Source organism: Protobothrops mucrosquamatus, unplaced genomic scaffold, assembly GCF_001527695.2.
Source record: "Protobothrops mucrosquamatus isolate PMUCROS unplaced genomic scaffold, P.Mucros_1.0 scaffold_294, whole genome shotgun sequence".
NCBI classification, from domain to species: Eukaryota; Metazoa; Chordata; class Lepidosauria; order Squamata; family Viperidae; genus Protobothrops; species Protobothrops mucrosquamatus.
The window spans coordinates 1,419,776-1,442,332 of record NW_015386370.1 but is presented as its reverse complement, the minus strand read 5'-3'; the positions used below and the strand labels follow the sequence as shown (position 1 = coordinate 1,442,332).

Genomic DNA, 22,557 nt, shown 5'->3' with positions numbered 1-22,557 from the left:
ACCCAACATTTGGTTCACCCCCCCGCTATAAATTTAGCCTACCAAAGGTGGCCCTCTAGGCATCTTGCATTCCACACTGGGCTCCACACTAGCAAGCCAGGCTTCTTGCCCATTTCAGCCCCGACATCTAGGAATAGGAAATATTCTTGAATTTTCTCGGTGGATATGCCTGTAAAATTGAGCGTGGAGGAAAATTTACTCCCTCTTTGTAGATTGATGTGCCTTCGGAGGCGCAACAGGTATTAGAAGCACGTTACAGTTTCCGCGGCTCCTGTAGGGGGCGCAAACGCTCGCTCGGAAGAGACTGGCGCCACCATCGGCACAGTAGCTCGGTCACGTGGCTTCGCAAGCGCTACGTGCGTGCTGAAGTCAGACGCTGTTAGGCGCCGCCGGTTTGGCTATTCGCCCGCCATTTTGGCCCGCTCTGCGTGAAAGCTGCTCAGGCGGTCGCTTCGGCCTCGGTAAGTGGGATCCCGAGGCGGCGTTACCTGGAAAATAGCAGAGGCCGAGGGGCCGAAGGAGAAGGGGGAGGGAAGTATGGTGCCGGCGATCCTTAAAAGGCTCCGGGCAGGGGAGAATCTCCCGCCGGACAGAGTCGGGTGGCTCGCGGCGAGCCCCGACTGGAGCCGGGCGCCAGTGCAGAGAGAGCATCGCCCTTTCCCTTGCACCTTGGGGGTCTAAAGGATGAGCTGGAAGACCCGCGCCTTGAGCTTCCTATTTTACTCCTAACTCAGGACAAAAGGAAATTTGTGGGGGGAGGGGGCAGAGAAGACCGCCGGAATCGGAGATCCCTTTTTTTTAACATCCGGTTTTTCGTCTTCAAGGTTCCGGCGTCGTTTCCTAACTATTTTTTCCCAACCCCAATTCTCTAAACAGCCTCGATTATTCTATTTATTCTCACCTTTCATTCCTCATCCGGCATTTCTCTCCTTTCCGATTTGTTCCTTCTGGGGAACATGACTAACTTATGTGACTAAGCCTGGCCTAAGATTGCTCAAGGCTGCTGTTCCTGTACTTGTGCTAAGTTTGAAAGTAATTTCTTTATGGTGAGGCAAAGGATAAAAAAAATTAAGGATACAGGGTTGTTGAGGGGAAAAATAGGAGGAAGGAATATTATATGTGTTCGCTGCCTTGAGCTACTTAGAAAGTAATAAAGGCGGGATAAAAATCTAATAAATAAAACAATCCATTCAGATCAGGCGAATTTGCTCCTCAATGAACTGGCAGGAAGGACAATTGTGTGTTGAAGAGGATTCTGACAGTAATAGGTCAGTTAGCAATTAGTGTAGTACCGGTATATGATTGACTGAAAAATAAGGTTCCTTGCTGATCATCTGGATGTGGAGGTCTTTATCAGAATCTTTTTTCTGGAAAAGTACAGAGATATTCCAGTTGAAATACTCCTTCCAATATATTTCAAGTTTTATTTTTCCTGTGGTTTTCCCCAACCCTTTGGTAGTTTTATGATACGAATCCTTGGAGCTGACGTACTTTTCCTAGAAGAAATTACAGGTGACTGCCACAGAATGGATGAATTTGTAAAATTGGTTGTCAGCCCTTTAAGATAACCCAGAGCAAAAACCATGTGTTTTAACATTATCTTAGCATTTCTCCCCTCCTTTTCTTTCACTTTCCAGAAAACCAGGGAGAGTTCTTTCTAGATGCTTCCCACATTCTTTTTCCTTTTGTGTGCTGAGATACCTTTTGCATAACAATTGTCTAATCTGCAGCTCTTCCTCTTATCCTCTAAGGTCATTCTTGCATAAGTATAGGAGGCAAAATGTAACTAAGTAAACAGTTTTCTCGATGCTTTTTTTCCCTCCAAAAGCAACTGGACTTCTTAGTGTTTTTTTTTCTTTCAAAACATTTCACTTCTCATCCAAGAAGCTTCTTCAGAGCTAACTGAAAAAAGCACTTTTGGTTCCTGGATGATTGAGAATAACCATAGGCATTCAAATGTAGACAGTTGCTGATAAGGAAATAAGATCCCAGCTTTTTAAAACTATTGTTCTAATCACTGTCCTAAACTAGTTGAATTTTTCACCCTTGCCTTATCATTTGACTGGTTTAATCATTGAGAGCTGTTATATGAGGTTTGAGCTAGACACCATGTTTTTTCTGTGTAGCCTACACTTAATGAAACATTCTCCATCACATCACATCGCACAGTCACTTTTTAATTAATGTTCCATAAACAAGCTAAGACTATTGTTTCAGCAAATCTTGGGTCCCTAAGTGTATTTTTATGTATTTTTATTTTGTGTACTGTAATATGCTATTTAGAGATCTCCAGGATTATAAACATTGCAAATAAATCTTAAGGCTGTATTTTTGGAACAATGAAAAGTTCAAGGCAATCTCTTCTTTGTGGTGATTTTTTGGGGGGATGGGACTCAGTGCAGCAACCCATACTCCTTTTCTAGTTCAAAGGTAAAGAAAACAACAATAAGGAATCTTCATTCTAATAATAAAAATGACAGTATTAGAAAACGTGAGGTAGAAGATTCTCAGTATTTTTTTAGCAAGGTTATATATCCTTTTCTCATTTCCTTTAATTAATGGCTTTGTTGTGTGAGTATTTTTGAATATCAGTTGTCTGAATGCTATATATAACATGTTTCCCCGAAAATAAGACAGTCTTTTTTTTCCTCCAAATGAGGCACGAGCTCTTATTTTGGGGGAGGGGGGTCTTTTATACTCACCTCTGGCATCGATAGCCCTGCCCAGCCAGTCCACTTCTTCTGACCGATGAAGCACCTTCATTTTTCAGCTGCATTTTGGCCTGCATTTTGCAGTCAGGTCTTTCCGGAAGGCCTCTGCAGCCGAGTACCAAGCAATGGATTCAATCCATAGCTTGGTCCTCGGCTGCAGAGGTCTTGCAGAACTGAACTATGGATTCAATCCATAGCTTGGTTCTGGCTGCACAAGCCTTCCAGAAAGGACTGTGACTGAAAAATGCAGGCCTGACTGCAGAAGACACCCCAGAAGAAGTGGGCTGGTGAGGAGAGGCCTGGCTGCAAGGTAAGTGGGTGCGGGACGCGTGGGGCAGTTCCACTCCCCCATCCTTGCCCTAGCTTGATTTTTAGGTGTGTGCCTCGCCCCAAAACTAGGGCTTATTTTTGGGGTAGGGCTTATATTAGGCCCACCCCAAAAAATCAAGCTATGGCTTATTTTCGGGGTAGGCCTTACTTTTGGGAAAACACAGTATAAGTGATCTCTTTTCTATATAGTTTGCTGCTAAAATAGTTAATCAAGTCTGTATGTTGGTTGAAGTCATGACTATGAACTAAACTTTATATTATATTAACAGGTCTTGTATCTGGTTGTTCTTTTGTCCTGAATACTTAGGTAGTTCCTCTTTATTGCTAAATCTGAATCAGCCAGATAAGATTGCAAATCATATTCTGATCTAGATTGAAAAAATCACATTCAGTTTAGATAAAGTTGATCAAAGTGAAGTAGAATGATATAAGGAATATTCCAAATGAAAGGCTCATTTATATAACAGTAAATTGGCAATCTTAATGCTAATAGATGGATGATCCCTGAGTAAAAATGATATGAATAAAAGGTAATTATACGATTGTTATCTTGATTACAGAGATACATGTTATTATGTTAAGACAGTGTTCTCACAACTCAGTTAACCATAATCCTAGATTATAAAATCTTGATTCAAGACTACCAAGATGGTAGCTGTTCAAGCCTACATAAGTAATTGTAAACCTTAAAGAGTTGAAAAGTTAAAGGTAAATGTTTCTCTGAACTGTTCCAACATGATATAAGCAGCGAGGTTTTTCTCCTTATATACTTAACTCCTCCCCCTTTGTGCCACTTAACCTTGCAGCATTTAGATTATTCCTGATATTGAATTATAATATATCTTTTTAATATGTTGACTTTCATTTTTCTTATTTTGTTCATGAAAAAGTATAGTTATTTTTCTTTCCCCACACCTCAGCAATTAATTTTCTTTTAAAAATAATTCCTGGTACTTCATGTCCCTCTCTAAAAGTGCAATGTCAAGTTACATTATGTGCATTAAAGTACCTTTATATATATTAGACTTGAAATGTTTTTGAAACCATGACACCAACATCTATCCCTTGTAGATTCTTTTACATTAAAGTAGTGATGCCTCCATCAAAAAAGTGTGCTCTTTTTCCAAATTAAATTAATTTTAATCAAATTTTTACTGTATTAGTTAATTCTGTGCTTTGTTTTCAATGTAATATTTCAATTCCTTGAAGAATTTAGGTTTTCATTATTACAGTGAGAAGGTAGTAAAAGTGATGTTTTAACAGTGCAAATACTTGAACAGGGGAAAATAACTAGTCTGTTAATGAATAATGAAGATCATAGAAGATCCATATTATTAGAACCAGAATTTAAGATAGATTAGCAGACATCACTCACATATTCAAATATTTATGCAAATATAAAAACTTTAAAACAATGGCATATATTAAGCTTAGAATCCACAATGCATACTGCAATAGTCTGGCTTTCCTGGACTGTGCAGTACACTTATTAAGGAAGACAGAAGCTCAACATAGAAGTATAGAGAAAACCCACACACAGCTATCAGTATTTACATTTTGATTCTTACTGCCCACTAGAGCACAAAGTTATCAGAACCCTATACCATCATCATCAATGATACAGTTGATGACTCAGTCAGGGGTTATGATCTAGCCAACTTCAGGCCATTTTATGCTGCTGCAATCTTGCCCATTCTTTCTCAATCACTGGTTACAGGCCTTGATGGCCATTTTGCCTTGAACTGTGAAAGAGGCTGGATACCCTGGTTTTTGCAGAGCCACAAGAGGGATTGGCAGTGAAGGCAGTGCACATATGCTGACATACTTTCCCGCTGTCTCATAGCCTGAAGCAAAGTATTTGAATGTGTCTGTTTGGTTGTGCCCTCTGTCAGGTACTATTCTATGTGTAAAATTCCACACTCAAACTATTTATGTATTGAGAAAGCTGACATTGGTGAAATAATGATATCCATTTAACTTACAGCTAAATAACAGAATGGTCTTTGCTTAAAGTTATAAATATGTATTTCCCTTTGGAGACAGATTCTTCCAAGAGTCCAATTGACAATGCTGCTGTAATATAAAGAATTTATTCCTCTTTTGTTCCTCTTTGAGGCCATCCATGTTCAACAGATAATGACTAATGGACAGGCAGTCCATTTTTATGGACTTTTGATTTCCGTACAAGTATTTTCAAGGCTTTTATGGTTTCACAGTGAGCAAGATTTAATGTTTAATCACAGTGTATGTATTTGCCTTGAGGTATTCTGCTAGTACTGCCATTTGTTTTTCTTAAGACTTTTGACTTTAAAAGAGATTTTATACTATGCAAATCACTCAGTAATTACAGATGTTTCTTACATGATTGAGCTATAATTTTGTTTCCTTTTTTTGAAAAAAAATAGAACAATTCAGTGCAGAGATTGACATAAAAACAATATTGTTATTAAAAAAACAAAGGGATTTCTTCAACTGCATCCCTAATTAGATAGTTCTGTAATAGAGTATTTGTTGTTGACACACTATATTCAAGTTCCTGTAATCTTAAGAATACTAAAGAGTGTATTCCCTAAAAATTCCATTTGCAGTTTAGCATGCTGTTTATACCTTATGAAAGCAGAGTAGATTTTATATATGCTATTTTCAATTTGCTGTCCTAATTTATAAGACAGTGAAATTTAAGAAGGGTTGTAGTTTTATATTTTTATGTGTTTGCATTCTATTTTAGCTAGAATCTTATATTCACTGTATGGATACAGTACAGTAGTCTTCTGAGATGTTTTGCTTGCTGTTGCAACTAGAGTTTAAAAAAAAACTTAAAATCTTTTTTAAAACTTATTTTTAAGTTTAATTTTTTGGGAAGAGCTCTGAATAAGTGATTCTTTGCAGACTGGAAGTACTAGGGTCTTCTTCCTTGCATGTGTTTACATATTTAATAGCTTACTGTATGAAATGCTCTTCTAAATCTGGCAGTGTTGTGCTATGTCCTGATGCTTGTTTACTTGGTGTAGTACCTTACAAATTACCCCATTGTACTTTAATGCAAATCCAATCTTTCTATGTTAAATTTCATTTCTGAATTAAATGTTTTAAATGCTGTTCAGCAATGAAGAATAGGAACGAGTGCAGAAAGTTTAAAGATTTGCTTGGGGCTAGATTAATTCCGTGAAAGGGCACTTTGTGAGGGTTGGGGCGGCGGGAGCAGGACGCTCCGTGTGAGGGTTGGGGCGGCGCAGTGGGAGAAGGGTGCTCTGCGAGGGTTGGGGCGGGGCGGCAGGAGCAGAACGCTCCGTGCAAGGGTTGGGGTGGCGCGGTGGGAGCAGGACACTCCGTGCGAGGGGTGGGTCGGAGCAATGGCATATTCCATGGCTGAATGGAATACTATGGCCTCCTTGAATTTACCATCTTACTGCACGTTAGTAACAACCCCACAAAACCCCACCCCAGTGGTGGGATTCATTCCATAGAACTGGTACCTAATTTATTTTGAGTTCGGAGAAGCGGCCCAGAAATGGGCAGACTAGTATGCATTCACGTGCCTCCAATCCCTTCCTTCCTTGCTGCAATCTGGCTTTGCAGCAAGCAAGGCCCAACCTACGTGTACTTACGTACGATCAGACCGCAGAGTTTTTTTGACCACAAAAAAGGGGGACGAGGACTGTCAGAAAATCCTCCACTTTACCTGAGACCGGGTTTTTTTTCTCCACTGGATGTTCGCTGCCAGACTGTTCTACTTGATGCAGAATGGGAAGGATCCATATTCTGCAGCAAGTAAACTTTAAAGAAAGTTTAAAAAGTATGGCAGAGAAAATCCTCCACCTTACATGGGATCAGTTTTTTTTTCTCAACTCCCTTTGGCTGTTCGCTGCCAGACTGTCTGGCAGCAAAAAGCCAAGCAGAGAGGAGAAAATCCTCCTTATGTGGGATGGGAGGGTTTTTCTCTGCTCTCCAAGGCTTTTCGCTGCCAGACTGTTTTACTTGATGCAGCAGAATGAGAAGGATCCACATTCTGCAGCAAGTAAATTTTTAAAAAAGTTTTAAAAGTATGGCAGAGAAAATCCTCCACCTTACATGGGATCAGACTTTTTTTCTCCACTTCCTTTGGCTGTTCGCTGCCACACTGGCAGCAAAAAGCCGAGAGAGGAGAAAATGCTCCCCTTACATGGGATGGGGGTGGGTTTCTCTGCTCTCCAAGGCTTTTTGCTGCCAGCAAGTAAACTTTGAAAACTTGACCAAAAAAACCCCCGGAAAAAAGTGATAAAGTACAGGTAGTCCTCACCCCCCCTTTAATATCATCTCTTCTCTCAGCCCCCTTTAATATCCTCTCTTCGGTCACCCCCTTTAATATCATCTCTCCCGTTCAGCAGGACCCAGGCAATGCGTCGCGCAGCTCCAGCTGAATCTAAGCCTGAAGACTGCATGAGGCTGCTTGCCATCCCCAAGGCCACCGCCAATCAGCTGGAGCTGCACACATTGATCCTGGGCTCTCAGTAGGACCCAGGCAATGTGCAGTTCCAGCTGACTTTCCCACAAGCCTGTGCAGCGCTGCTGCTGCTTCACCTCATCCACTTTTACACTTTTTTTTACATTTTATGGTGCTGTTCAACCTGTCGTACGCGTACCACCTGCCAGGTGCCAATGTACCACTCGTGGTACGTGTACCACTGGTTGAAAAGCCCTGCATTAGGCCACCACCCAGACCTGCACACCCGCCCAGCACGAGGTGAAGCGGTCAGCTAGGAAGCCCCACTTAGAGGTGGTAGAGCACGCCCAGGGCTAGCAGGCAAAAGGCCACCCTGAGCAGGGAAAGCCGGATCCCCATCGGCGTCATGGTCTCCCAGGCCCAGCAGAGATGGGGGGAGGCACATAAACTTAGCTGGGGGGCCATGGCGCCGATGGAGATCCGGGTTTCCCCGCTTGGGGTGGCCTTTGGCTTGCTGGGCGTGGGCGTGCTCTACCACCTCTACTCGAGCTTGCTAGCCGGCCGTTTCACCTCCTTTATGCTGGGCGGGCCAGGTGCTCCAGGCAGCGATGGACCTGCATGAGCTGTTGGCGCCGGTGGCCCGAGCCAGGGCTAAGGTGTGTCGGGTGTGTGTGGGGAACAGGTTCCACATGCGGGCCAAGGGCAAGATCTGCGAGGGGGCTGAGGACATGACTAGCAGCAACCTGCTCTCCAACCGCAAGCAAAAACAGATGGGACGGAGTAGGCGCATCTGGTGATCTGCATCACGCGCTTCCCCCTCCCCTACTCCGCTTGCTGCTGGAGGACTGGCCTGGTATTGGCAGTGGGCTGCAGAGCCCCAGAGTGCAGCGGTCGAGGGGCGGGCAATCATTGGCTGCTGATGGACACTGTTGGCCCCCATGCGCTCGCTGTGTGCGGGGGTCGATGGTGCCAGGTAGCAGCCAGCCCCTGCCTTGCCTTGCAGCAATGACACCCCCGCCCTGCCCCTTGCCTCGCTTCACCCCACAGGACAAGCCTCCTGCCCACCATCCCACCCGCCAGAGACCCCCTAGATCTCCCCCAACCCTGCCCGGCCCCCACAGGCATCCCTCCCCATGAGCAACATCAAAGTGGCCACGCCCAACCAGTCTGCCATGATCACTGCAGCCATGCCCATCCAGTGGCCACACCCACCCAGACTGCCATGACCACCCTGGCCACACCCACCCAGTCTGCCACGCCCACCGTAGCTGCGCCCGCCGAGTGGGCCATGCCCACCCGGCACCCGGCGATACAAAGTGGGTTTTGGGTTGCAGTTTGGGCACTCGGTCTCTAAAAGGTTCGCCATCCCTGTGCTATTTCATATATTGGAAAGAACTACAACAGTTTTTAATAGAGCAGCTGCACTACATTCTGGATATCCCAATTCTCATGGTAATTACATCTGTGCATGATGTAACAAGTCTTCTTTTTTAGGTTGTTTTGACTAGTCAGTTTATTGTTCCTTTTCAGGGGGTGAGCAAGGAGATTCCAGACTCGATGAACTGAAATGTCTGAGAAGTCAAGCCAGAGCACAAAAGCAAAGGACGGGAAAACAAAGTATGCAACACTTAGTTTATTCAATACATATAAAGGAAAGACTCTGGAAACACAGAAAACTACAGGTATTTTTGTTAAAATTGAACATTTCCTACCCATTTATTAGGTCTTACTCAGATATAATTTTGTTTTGTGCAGAAATATCAAAGCTTAAGGCATTTTAACTTCAGATTTTCAATTTTGTAACCTAGTTACCTTTATTAATTTATGTGCTTGACAGTGTTATAGTCAGTATTCATATATTTTTAAATAATGTTACTAAAAGGACTATCGCTGAAAAGGCTTCTGGCAAGATTGTATATAAGTGTGCTAAGTGTTTTGTTAATCTGGCATTCAGTCCATGAATTTCATCTTCCAGCTCTTAAATATTTGTGTTTGATTTGTATAAATTTTATTACATTGTTCAATGTTATGTATATTTTAATGAAAAACAGTTTGCATCCATAATAAATAATATATGTGTATTTGAACAACAAATTCACAGTGTATACAAGTTCCATAAGCAAAATAGAACTAATTTAGAACTAATAAAAATAGAACTAATTTATGCTTGATTTAGGAAACAAAGTTCACTCTATAAATCTTACAGCTTAACATTAGACTTTAATGATGTTTTGTATTGTTTACTATTTGTTTAAATAAGACTACAGAAGAATAACCAGATATTTAACATGCTATATTCACTTGTCCCTATATTAATTTGGAAACCAAGAGTTATATTTTGCTCCTTCACCATTTGCAAATAAGTGAGAGGGCAGTAATTTGTTCCCAGTTTTTCAATGGCCAGAAATACTGTATAACTTTTAATAGTATTTTGTCAGGAATTATTCTTTTTGTTTCCAAGAAAAAAGGATGCGTAGAAACATGAATATATATTAACAGTTCACACTCTTTTTCTTGCATAGTTACAACTCGTCATGGATTACAAAGTCTTGGGAAAGTTGCCATTTCACGGAGAATGCCCCCTCCAGCTAACCTCCCTAGTCTTAAAGCAGAAAACAAAGGCAATGATCCCAATATAAACATTGTGCCTAAGGATGGCACAGGTTGGGCTTCTAAACAAGAACAGCATGAGGAAGAAAAGTAAGTTGCACTACAAATCATCCTTCCTTTTACTAATGTAATGTTTTAGCATATGCTACAGGAGTGTTAACAGAACACAACAGGTAGTCCTTGCTTAACAACCATTCATTCAATGACCACATGAAGTTACAATATCAATGAACCAATAGTAGTTATGGTTGGTCCTTGAAGTTGTGGCATCCCTGCAATCACATCGTAAGAATTTGGATGCTTGGCAGCCTGCCTAAATTTACAAATGCAACGCAAATCTCAACTCCTCCATCTGCCTGACTCCCTCCCGTATCCCACCTTTTGGCTATCCTGCCTCCATTGCTGCTGCCTATCTCTACTGCCCACCCCTCATCCCCCCAGCTGATCTTCACCGCCTTCTTCCTCCTGCTGAGGAAGGGCAGCTGATGGCCCTTCACAAGGCTCATTATTAATTATTAGTAATAACATTAATTATACATTTTATAAGAATTTCATGCAAATATAAGCACTTTAGTTTTCTGATAATTTATTACTCATATTTCCTCTAAGTAAAATATCAAATCCCTCAATTTCATTCTCATCCCCATTTGGGAGATAGATATATTGTCTGCATATAAAAGCGGAACTATGCAGCCTGCTAATACAGGGCATGATGAGTGAAAACAGAGAAGCCCTGTCATGTCAAATAAGTATTTTTTTAAAACAGATTTTATTGGTTTTCCAGTTTTACATTTGAGTGCTTGGAAAGCAGCGTGGTGACTGGGCAGTCAATAGTTCAATAACAAAGTCTCTAGTACATATCTCAAGTTGCATTATCAAAAATGCCTTCTCTATTTCCCTTAAAATTCAATGTATCATACTTAAATTAGTAAATTTCTAACCATGGCAAACTCAATTAACACATTTATCAATATATTTTGTGTTTATACATATCCATATCCTGTTTTAAGTTTTAGCTATTTTTTCATTTTTAATTACAGTATTCCAATGTACTTTTAACATCCATTGTATTTAAAGTCCTGGTAACCCAAATTTCTTTTATTTCACTACGCAAAAGTTATAATATCTAAAATACACATATTACTTACTTAAATATAATCACATTCTATTTGATATAGATTTTCTATTTCTTGTTCTAGTACATCACTACTTACAAATAGAGTAACCTTTATTATCTCAAATCCATCATCTATATTTTCTGGGCTAAAGAATAATTCAAGGCTGATTCCTAATAGTTGTTTTCAATTTCCCTTATAAATCTAAGTCCTAAATATTAAATCAGTTAGTCCTTTATTTTTTATCATTTTCCAGAATATTTAAATCTAATAATCATTTCCCTTCATCTCAAAATCTCCCTTTAGCCCATTAAGACTTTAAAATCCTCTCTAATAAATCAGAAGACCCCATTTTTTAAAACCTAGCTTTCTTTTTGTGCCAGCCAGGCTTCCATGCCAATGCCTTTAAATCATCAGATAGATCTCCCTTCATTCCTGCACGTGTTGCTTGAATCAAAGGAGACCATCTAGTCATCAATTTTCCAGAGGAGTTGGCCCATTTATAATCATTAAATTGTTGTCCTGGTGGGTCAGCTCTCCATATTTGCTCTAATATCTTTATCTTCAATTTGGTCTGGTCTTCTTCTTCCTCAGGTTTCTTCTGATTTAAGTAAAAGGTCATGTCCAGTTTTGTAGTTGTTGTTTGGTTATCTAAGTTTTCAATATGCTGTCCTTGTTGATCTTTAACACACTCTATCTTGGTATTGCTTTCTTCCGCTTCCATTACTTTTTGGGTTGTAGGTTCTTTAGTTACAGTCAGGGTTTGGTTATGAGCATTTTCAATATATTGTAGTTGCTGTTCTTCAAGATCCTCTCTCTTGTGATTAATTTCTTCCGCTTCTATTGTTTTCTGAGTTGTAAGTTCTTCAGTTGGACTCTGGGTTTCAATTTGTAGATTCAAGCTGGCGCCTTTGTCTTTCAGTCTGGATTTAATTATCAGTAGCTTCAAGAATTTTTTCAAGTATAAGTTTATAGTTAATCGAGGTTTGATGCTGGTCCTCCATTTCGGAAGTAGTTATAGGTATTCCTTTAGTGGAGGCTGTTTTGAAGCATTGATATGAGTCCATTCTGGAGTATTTCATCCTTGATTAAACTTACTAGATTTTGTGGCAGCATCAGATCATTTTTTGTTTGCTTTATAGGTTTGTTCACTTCCACCATGAAAAAATAAATAAATGAAAATTGAAATTAGATGTTAGATGTTATCTCTCTTTGTGCTAAGAACAGTTTGTATCATATAGTTAAAATTATATGATGCAAACTATTTCATGCAAATCCTGATAAGCTTTCTTGAAGTTCATCCCTTTTATTTTGTATTAAAACTTTAGAAATAAGATTGTTGGTAGAAATTCTACTAAGAGAAGTATTGGGAACTGCATTCATAAATGTGTCTATGTATTCATATACTGTTGTTCTGCTGTTACCATAGAAGCTTTCTTTAATGATTTGAAGATTTGAATTATACGTTAAAATATGGTTTGCAGTCATTATGTGAGCCATTTTCTCTCAGACATTTTCAAATTTTTCTTTTTTAGACAAGCGGAAGTACCACAGGTGCAGCCAAAACCTGCAGTTCCTGCTCCTCCTGAAGCTCCTCCTGTTGTCAAATCATGGGCTAATACCAAACAGGGTGGACAGGGTGATGGTAAGTGGAGGAAAGATGGACCAATCTAGCTGAGCCACTGCACTCTAAGACTCATTTATTTATTTCATTTTCTTGTTTATTTGGGTAGTATTAGAGATGTAGTAGGATCATTATTATTTTTTTTGAAAGATGGAGCATAGCATTGAAATTTCAAGTGTGTAGCAGTTGCCTTCTGAAGAAAAACCTAGGGGAGACTATTTGAAATCAAAGGGTGAGAAGGTAGTATTTATACAGCACAATTTTGCTAAAGTGAAAATTGTTTTATGGGGGGAAAAGTACACTAAAATGCTTGTATGCGCTGGTTTTGGGAGGTCTATGCCTGATCAAAATATGTTCCTGACAAAAGTAGTTTGGAGGTAGAAGCCAGAAAAAAAAGAACCAAGGTCATTGATGACAGTAGCTGAGAAGAAGGAAAACACTTAGAAGATTGGGGACCAATTTGGCTGGGGAGTATGTTGCATTGGGGGAGAGAGGAAAGAAGCTTGGAAGCTCAGACCAGTGAGTTATGCTGTGGTGAGAGCTGCTGTGGAGAAGGAGGGAATTAAAAGATAACTTCATTCCCTCAGTTTGCTTTATACTTGCTTTGTCCAGACTCTGATTACTCTCAAACACCAAAGAGGTGATATTGCCAAAGTGATGATCTAAAACTATTTGGAATAACTTTTAGAAAGGATTTTGCTCCAGATATAAACAAAAACATTTTTTTTCTGTTTCGTGCACTCTCCCCGGGCCAGAGCTATAAGGGATTCAATCCTCTTGGGTGTGTGATCTGTGTCTAAAGAGTTGATGCAAAAATTGAAGGATGCTAAGGGAAAAAAAACTATTTTGGGCATTATGTCCTGTATATGTGTTATTGTTTGTTTATAAGTATGACTGCTGCTGCTGCTGCTTCTGTGGCTTTGAGGGAGAGTAAAGAGAGAACAGTTCCTCTAGCTTACAGGGGGAAGTATGAAGCTGGGGAGGGATTTGTCAAATAAGGAAATGTCAAGTTACATGTATGAAAGTTACTTTTTATGTTGAGTCTTCCATCTTGCAAAATTTTAGACTTACTGGCCAGTCTACATTTTGGTCTTACAATGCTGATTTTAAATTCCAAGTTGGATTTCTAATAGCATGATTGTGAATGAGACAGCTAATCCAGTGGGCTTAGTGTAATTGATCTCATCCAGCTATCTCCCTGTGGGTAATTGATCCAACTTATAGTGGGTCTTCAACTTTTTGAATCCTTTTGAATGTTCAGTATTTTGGTATAAATATGACCTAAACATGATCTGTTCTCTACATATCTCTTAAAACTAATTAGAAAACCCAATTAAATAAGTCAAAAACATTTAATTTGTTCATTTTTTATTGAGAAAAATGATCCAAAGCTACACATTAAAGGCATAAAACTATATTTACAAATAGTATAAGAGTCACCTCTAGGCAAGATGGTCAGCATGCATACATACATCATCCATACATACATACATACATACATACATACATACATACATACATACTGCAAGCAATTCTGGTCGCCATGATACCAAAAAGATACTGAGACCCTAAAAAGAGTGCAGAGAAGAACAACAAAGGTGATAAGGGGTTTGGAGGTTAAATCATACAATGAACAGCTAAGGCAGTGGTGGCAAACCTATGGCACAGGTGCCAGAGGTGGCACTCAGAGCCCTCTCTGGGCACGCACGCCATCGCCCCAGTCCTAGGTCCCTTCAGCTGGGTTTTATAAAACCTTTTTGCTTTAGGCCTCCGATGCCATGTGCAGCAAAAAAAAAAAAAGGTTCAATCAGTCAATTTCAATTTCTTGCGGGAAAAAAAAGATCTTGCAGAGTTGGAATTGATTGATTGAACTTAAAGTCCCACCCAGTCTACTGTTACCACCGCAGCCACGCCCACCCAATGGGCCACACACCCCAAATTGGCCACACCCAGCCAATGGGCCACACCCACCCAGCACCCGGCGATGCATAAGTGGGTTTTGGGTTGCAGTTTGGGCACTCAGTCTCTAAAAGGTTCGCCATCACTGAGCTAAGGCAACTAGGAATGTTTAGCTTAACAAAAGAAGGATTGGGGTGACATAGCTGTCAGCTTGCCTGCTGCAGATTTTGAAAAAAAGATTGAATAACATTTTGTCTAGGAGGGAATAAGGATTTACACCTTGGGCAGGGAGTTGGACTAGAAGATTTCCAAAGTTCCTTCTAGCCCTATTATTCTGTGTTTCTACATCTTCTGAAGTAATTTGAATTATTATAGAATATATTTGTTGTTTAAATATAAGAATAAAAGAACATTATATGCAGTAGTGATTTGAGTTTTTAAAATAACTTTCAGGTCCTGGAGTTCAAATAAATAGTTATTTCCAGCAAGAGTTTCCTAGTTTGCAGGCAGCTGGAGATCAAGAAAAGGAAAATAAAGAAAAGGATGCGCCAGAAGAACCTTACGGTCCTGGGCCAAGTTTGCGTCCACAAAGTAGGTGTGCATAAAATAGCCTAAGATTGGTGTGGTTGTGGAGCTCCTGATTAGTTTTTTATCTTGGGGAGTGCAGTTTCTGTTCAGGGTTATGTGGTTTTTAGTCTGTTTTTTTATCGATGTACTAGACCAGTGGTTCTCAACCTTTTTAATGCCGCGACCCCAACCAGTCGTAAGTCGAGGACTAAACCGGTCGTAAGTCAAGGACTAAACCGGTCATAAGTCAAGGACTACCCAACCGGTCGTAAGTCAAGGACTTTCCCTGCCCGGGAGCGCCGCGCATGCGCGGTTCCGCCCCCTGCGCCGGCCGAGGCGTAGCTGGCAAGCAGCAGAGACGGAGCAGGCCGACCACCAGCTGGCCCAGCCCAAGGGAGGTAAGGCACCCGCCGGAAAAGGGGAAAAAAATGGCGGACAGCCTTGCTTGGCGACCCCCGTGAAATGGTCGATCGACCCCAAATGGGGTCCCGACCCACAGGTTGAGAACCACTGTGCTAGACTTACCAAGTTGTCTTAGACTTGAGCAGCCTTAACAAATCTAATAACTAAATTTAAAAGTTCTTCATAGAATTCAGTGTTCATTCACATTTGATTCATGTCAAAATTAATTTGCAAATAATATCCTGGGATGATGTATCTATCTAGGATTAAGGAAATTAATCCATTTGCTGTCATTAATTGAAACCTCATCTACAAATTAACATTGCCTCTTTTATTTTCAGTTACTTACTAAATTATTAAGAGATACTCAGTTGATCACATTCCCTGTTCTGAGTAGTAGGTTTGATTATCATTTTGGTTGCAGTGGTTGATGGTTTTTTTTTTTAATACAAAATAAGCCAAATTGGCAAAGATGAACAAGGACAACTTATTATTGTGTTTCCCCGAAGTAAGCCTCAGCTGATTTTTGGGGGGTGGGCCTAATGTAAGCCCTCCCCCCGAAAGTAAGCCCTACTTAAGGGCCTGCACGGCCTGCCTGCCTGTGAAGAGGCAAAGCCGATGGGGGAGGGGGGAATCTGACCCATGGTACCTGTATACCTTAGGGCCACCCGGCTTGTTCCGCAGCCTCGTGGCAGCGGCATTGGGCAGGAGGTGGCAAACGGCTGGTTTCGTTGCAACATGGCTGTTTGATGCTGGCTGTGGCCATTTGACACCTCGGGCATCGCACCCAATGCCGCTGCCATGAGGCCTGGCCGATCCTCCCCCCTTCTGACCGATGTTCCATTATACCGGTTTCCTACCGCCGCCCGGCTTGTTCTGCGGCCTCATGGCAGCGGCATTGAGCAGGAGGCGGCAAACGGCTGGTTTCGGCACAACACAGCCATTTGCCATGTCGCGACCAATGCCGCTGACAGGCCTACCATACGTTACTCTAACCCCCACTGCCGCCCCAACCCAACTGGGAGATGGGAAACCCTGGGGAAAAAACAGAAAAACATTTCTCCTTCGCAATCCACCGCCACCACATGCAGGGAAACAAAGGACTTTTTTTGAGGGGGAAAAAAGATCAATCAATTCCAACTTCACGAGATTTTTTTTTCGCAAGAAGTTGGAATTGATTGATTGACTTTTTTTTCCCTCCCAAAAAACTTCCTTTGTTTCCCTGCACGCGACAACGGCGGATTGCGAAGGAGAAACGGCAGGGGGCTGGGAGTCAGGTAAGCAAAGAAAGGCAATTCCTGGGGGGAGCGAGGATTTCTTTCCTTATCTGCCCCACTTGTTCTGAGGCTGCTTTCAGCCAAGCCACGTTGCGCTCGCCAATGGCCCACCCGCCCTTCCTCCCCGAGCCTCCAGCACTCTGCCTGCTGCTTTGGTCAGCCTGGTAGTCCCCACTTTAGCACCCTGCCCGGGGCTGCAGGGGCTGGCCTGGCACGGGAAGGGCACGCGCCCCACTCTCCTACCACCGCACAGGATAAGGTTGCCGCACCCGCCCCAACCAGATGCCCTTACCTCCCCCAAGCGTTTTTTTACTAATCTGCCTTTCAGCTACATTGCGTTTCTCTATTTGCTTCTCAGCCATCGCCACGTGTTTGTGGGACTGCCGGTAAAAACAAAAAATTCAATCAGACTTTCTAACTTCTCGCGAGGTCTCAAGAAGTTAGAAAGTCTGATTGAACTTTTTTTTTTACTGGTAGTCCCACAAACACGTGGCGAAGGCTGAGAAGTGAACGGAGAAATGCAATGCAGCTGAAAGGCAGGTTAGTAAAAAAAATGCTTCGGGGAGGCGAGGGCATCTGGGCAGGGGTGGTAACCTTACCCTGCGCAGCTTTGGCAGGTGTCTGGCAGGCGGAGGGAAGCAACTCCGCCACCACCCCATGGCAACCTTATCCTGCATGGCGGGTGTCTGGCAGGCGGAGGGAAGCAACTGATCCACCACCATGCTCTCGCTGCCGCGTTGCTTCTCCACCCCATGCACAGGCCCCACCCCCACGCACTCACGGCCTACTGGTGCAGGTACTGGCAAAAAGTAAGCCCTCCCCGAAAGTAAAACCTAGTGCTTACTTTAGAGCCCAAAAAAAGTAAGACATGGTCTTACTTTCGGGAAAACATGGTAATTATCTGAACTTTTACAACCTAAATAACGTAACCTATCTATGGCACAATTTGTTCAGACTTCATATCAAACAATAGTTTGTGTTCTTGTGTTCTTTGACTGAAAAGATTTAAAAATGTAAAATGTAGTCTGGAATACATCTGTTTTCAAATTTTCAAATATGCAGGCTTAAAGGCCTTCAGATGTGGAACAATGCCTATAATGCTTGTCAGATAAAAGGAGTGAACAAAAGATGGCTCTAGAACAGGGCTTTTCAACCTTTTCACCCATTGTACCACTTTTAGGATATGTCAACATCCGAGTACCATCAGTCGCCTAGCAAGGTGTCAAAAACTTGATGACCCCCCCCAAAAAAGGAAAAAAGTGATAAAGTACAGGTAGTCCTCGACTTACAGCAGTTCGCTTAGTGACTGTTCGAAGTTACAATGGCACTGAAAAAAGTGCCCCCAAAGCCACAGCCGAGCAAGACACCTGCCTGCCCGCCCAGCGGTACTCTTCCTCCTGTCCGAGGTTTCCATTGTTGTGAGCATTTCTGTTGAGGATTGGGAGCAGGGGTGGGATGGGGGGTGTTTTGATTTTTATTCCCCCCGTCTGCTGGGTGGTTGCAGCAGGTTTGGGTCACTTCACATGACCCTGGGACACTGTGACCGTCATAAATATGAATCAGTTGCCACGCATCTGAATGTAAATCACAAGACCCTGGAGAGGCTGCAACATTCCAGCTGATCAGCACTTCTGGGCTCAGCGGAAGCGCCAGGATCAGTGCCGCTTTCCAGCTGATTGGTGCTTCTTCAGGGCTCAGCAGAAGCACCAGGATCAGTGCCAAGCTCCAGCTGGAGCCTGGCGCTTCCACTGAGCCCTGACAGCCCCAAAGAAGTGCTGATCAGCTGGAAAGCGACACTGATCCAGGCGCTTCCGCTGAGCCCTGACAGCCCTGCAGCTCCAGCCATCTCTCAGGCTTGTGCGATGCTGCCACCGGTTCAGCTCATTCCCCTCCCCCGCTACCACTTTTCTAGGATGGTCGCGTACCACCTGCCAGGTGCCAATGTACCACAGGTGGTACCTGTACCACTGGTTGAAAAGCCCTGCTCTAGAAGTACTGATAGATAAGTAGCGGTTAGTACTACAGGTGGCCCTTGACTTAACAATGGCAACTGGGACCAGAATTTCCATTATTAACTAATGTGGTCATAAAGTATAATTGCATGGCTTAGTAATGGCAGTCCCTGCAGTCCTAGTTGCTGATGTTGACTGAATCCAATAGTTGTTAGGCAAAGTAACGTCCTACCCGCTTCCCACAACCAAAGTCAATGGGGAAGTCAGCAGCATGTTGCAAGACCCAGGCCAGCAGGTAGGTAGGTGGCTAGTGCTTGATGGGAGAGGGAGTGAGGGGTGTGCATGGATTTGGGGGAAACATAGCAAGTGTGCAAGTTGGGGAGCGCAGGGGTTGGTGGATCAGGGAGGGAGCCCAAGGGTCCAGCATAGGTCTGAGGGAGTGCACTTTGAAGGATGCACTTTGGGAGTGTGTAAGTGGCCAGTGCTGCCCGGGTGGGAGAGAGTTACTTTAGCAACGTGTGACCTTCCCTGCTGGTTTCCCTATTCACTTTCTGGACAAGCTGGCGGGGAAGGTTGCAAAGAGCACTCATAATCATAGGAGGCTGGAACTGGTCATTAATAAGCTGCAGATAACTGGCAAATCAGTTTAGTCTACTTGTTAAGGCACCAGATTAGAAACCTGGACACCGTGAGTTCTAGTCATGCTTTACACATGAAAACCAGCCGGGTGACTTAGCCCAACTCACAGGGTTGTTGTGGGGAAAATAGGAAGGAATATTAGGTATGTTCACTGTGTTGAATAAATTATAAAAATAATAAAGATGGGATATAAATAAATAATTGCAAACTGGTTGCCAAGCACCCACATTGCAGTCATGCGATCATGGAGATGCTGAGAAAGCTGGAACTCTGAGGACAGGTCATAATCACCATTCATTCAGTACCATTGCAATTTTGAACAGTTACTGAACAAGTGGTCATAGGTTGAGGACTACTGTACATTAGCAAAGATTTTTGGTTTCCGGCTTTCTGAGGACTGAGGACGCAGAGTCATATTGGGAAAGTGCACTGCATAATACTAGGGATTTCCAAAACGGAGATGCTCCAAAAAATACTGATAGATACCTAGTATGATGAGGCAACCCCTTTTTGTAAAGTCTGATCCTACCCTTTATAGTGGTCAAGCAGAACGAACAGTCACACAGATTATTTCAGTTTTTCATTGAGCAATTGTCTAGGTCAGAGGTGTCAAACTAGCAACGTCACGTGACATGTCGCGACTTGTATCGCGATTTTTTTGCCATTGCCGGCAAAGGGGTGGGCGCGGTTTCGCTATGATGCATCCGGCCCGTGGGCCGCAGTTTGACACCCCTGGTCTAGGTTATATGGCTTCAGTTTGGGCTGCTTCAACTCTTTTCAGGCAGGAGAAGGGTGGTTTCGAGAAGAGGAAAATAAAACTGGTTACTATATTAGTACAGCACTTCAGATTTTGATGTTCCCTTTTCCAATGCAGATGTTGCTAGCTGGAGAGAAGGCGGAGGCAGAAGTTTAAACTCCCCAAACTCTCCAACTGATCAAGAAGCAAAACCTCTTATTCAAGAAGAGGGTAATATGCCTGGACCAGCAGAACAAAAGGATGTCCTTAAGGTACCAGAGAAGAAAGAGATACGGATAGCACCACCTCCCCCACCTAAGATGAATGGCCAGCAACAGCCAGGGATCCTTCCTCAGTATAGAGGGATGGTACCACCACATGTAAGTCCAATGGATCAAATTCTTTCAAAATTTCTTTCACTCGCCAGGAGTCAGGTCATAAAGAGAGTGGAATGAATGTGATGGACAAATTATTCCTACACAGCAGGTAGCAGTATGGCCTGTTTGCTAGTAAGTCTCTTCCATTTCTGGTGTGGATTTAGATTACACTTAAGCAATAGACAAGGTGAAACAATAATAATCCTTTTTAAGAATCTTACAAAACATGAAATTTTGAGAAAGAGTTTTCATAGCCTGAGAATTCAAAAAGTATCTTTTGGTTTGTGACCAGATCAATTAAAGCACCTGGGGCACGCGTGAAACAAAGCACTACTCTTCCCCCCCCCCCAGAACAGAGCATCTCCCTTTCCCCTGAACTTTCCAAATTAGCTCATTCCAAAGGGAAAAAAACTCAAACAAAACTCAAATCTTTTCAAATTTCTGGTCATCAGAAATAATGGGAAATCAGAACAAGTTCCTTGCTCCCTATTTTTTACCCAAGACCACTAGTACAGATAGATGCTGATTTTTGCTACAATTTAACCAAGTAGAAGCAAAAAAAGTAAAACAAACAAACAAAAAAATATATACCTTAAAGTCCCAAACAGCTTTGATAGGAGAGAAAACTCAACATTCTTAGTGCAGATTAATTAATCTTCAATTAGCAGTTATTCAGCTTCTAATAACAAATAACATTTAGCAGCTCTAAGACTGAACCCCCAGCTAACGAAGCAACACCATTGCACTTCCATTGCTATGATACTACAGGATTTCTTTAAATGTTTATGAACATTTCATTGCAGGATGGGAAGAACTTGTGCTGGTTTCAAAACTGGACTGTTCCTGCTTAATTGCGTGGATAGTGTGGATTACCATTACACAACAAATAAAAAAGTGCCAGTACACTCCACTCCTACTATTTTACGAGGCTCTGCTTTCAATAGTATCATTTATACCAGCGGTCCCAACCCTTTCTGGCACCAGGGACCAGTTTCAAAAAAAATATTGTCTTCCACGGACTGGGGCGGGGGGATGGTTTTGCTCACAATTTAGATCCCACACATGTGCAGATGAAGCTTCACTCGCATGCCCGTCACTTACCAGCCCAGTTCCTAACATACCGCTCCGCAGCCTGGGGGGGTTGGGGAGCTCTGATTTATACTATATGAGCAGAAAGTATTAATTCTATCCATACAATCAGTAATCAAGCCAATGCATTTTTTCATTTTTCTAAAAGCTCCTTGAGGCTGACAACAGTATGATATAAGAGGCATACACCAACAGACTTGGAACACAGAAGCTTGTCCCACTCGCCCCTCTAGACACTACACATTAAAAACTGAAGAATTTTTAACTCAGTAATAGAATTAAAAATCATTGAATCATTGGGGAGGAATTTTCAGGGGAGTTGGGGCTGAAATTTTGGAAAAATTGAAATAAATACATAAATGTGTGAACTGCCTTCAAAATGACCATTGTTTTGAGACTAAGTATAGGACAGAATGGATTCTCCAGCTACTAGATCAGAAATAAGCCAGTCCATTTTTTTCCACATCTTTTTATTTCTACTCAAGAACAAAGTCCTTTTATCTTTAAATTTTGTTTTTGTCTTAATTGCCATAGTTTGCTTTAAACGTTTGTTAAGAAAATAGAGCATGCTGTTTTGGATAGATTGATTGCTTATTATGATTGGCTACATGAGATGTCAGAAATGTTCTTCAGGTGTATTAGTTGCAGAAACTAGCAAATTCAGACTATTGTACCTTAGCTTTATATTCTAAGATGTGAATAATTATTTTGCTTATGCAGGTATTCTCCGTGTTCCTTTCCTGGTTGACTGAGCATTTATAGAAATATTTCAATTAATCATACTTTTGCAAAGCACTTTACTGGAC

At 42.1% G+C, this 22,557-nt stretch overlaps 1 protein-coding gene across 1 annotated transcript in view; it reads left to right on the top strand.

The window, feature by feature from the left end:
- Window positions 1-350: 350 nt before the first annotated feature.
- Window positions 351-22,557, top strand: part of PRRC2C (proline rich coiled-coil 2C) — a 104,361-nt gene continuing 82,154 nt past the window's right edge. The window contains exons 1-6 of the mRNA XM_015832023.1: window positions 351-461; window positions 8,995-9,146; window positions 9,987-10,164; window positions 12,725-12,834; window positions 15,166-15,303; window positions 20,424-20,665. Coding sequence (XP_015687509.1) covers window positions 9,032-9,146; window positions 9,987-10,164; window positions 12,725-12,834; window positions 15,166-15,303; window positions 20,424-20,665 — 783 coding nt within the window. The 5' untranslated portion in view covers window positions 351-461; window positions 8,995-9,031. The remainder of the gene's footprint in view (window positions 462-8,994; window positions 9,147-9,986; window positions 10,165-12,724; window positions 12,835-15,165; window positions 15,304-20,423; window positions 20,666-22,557) is intronic.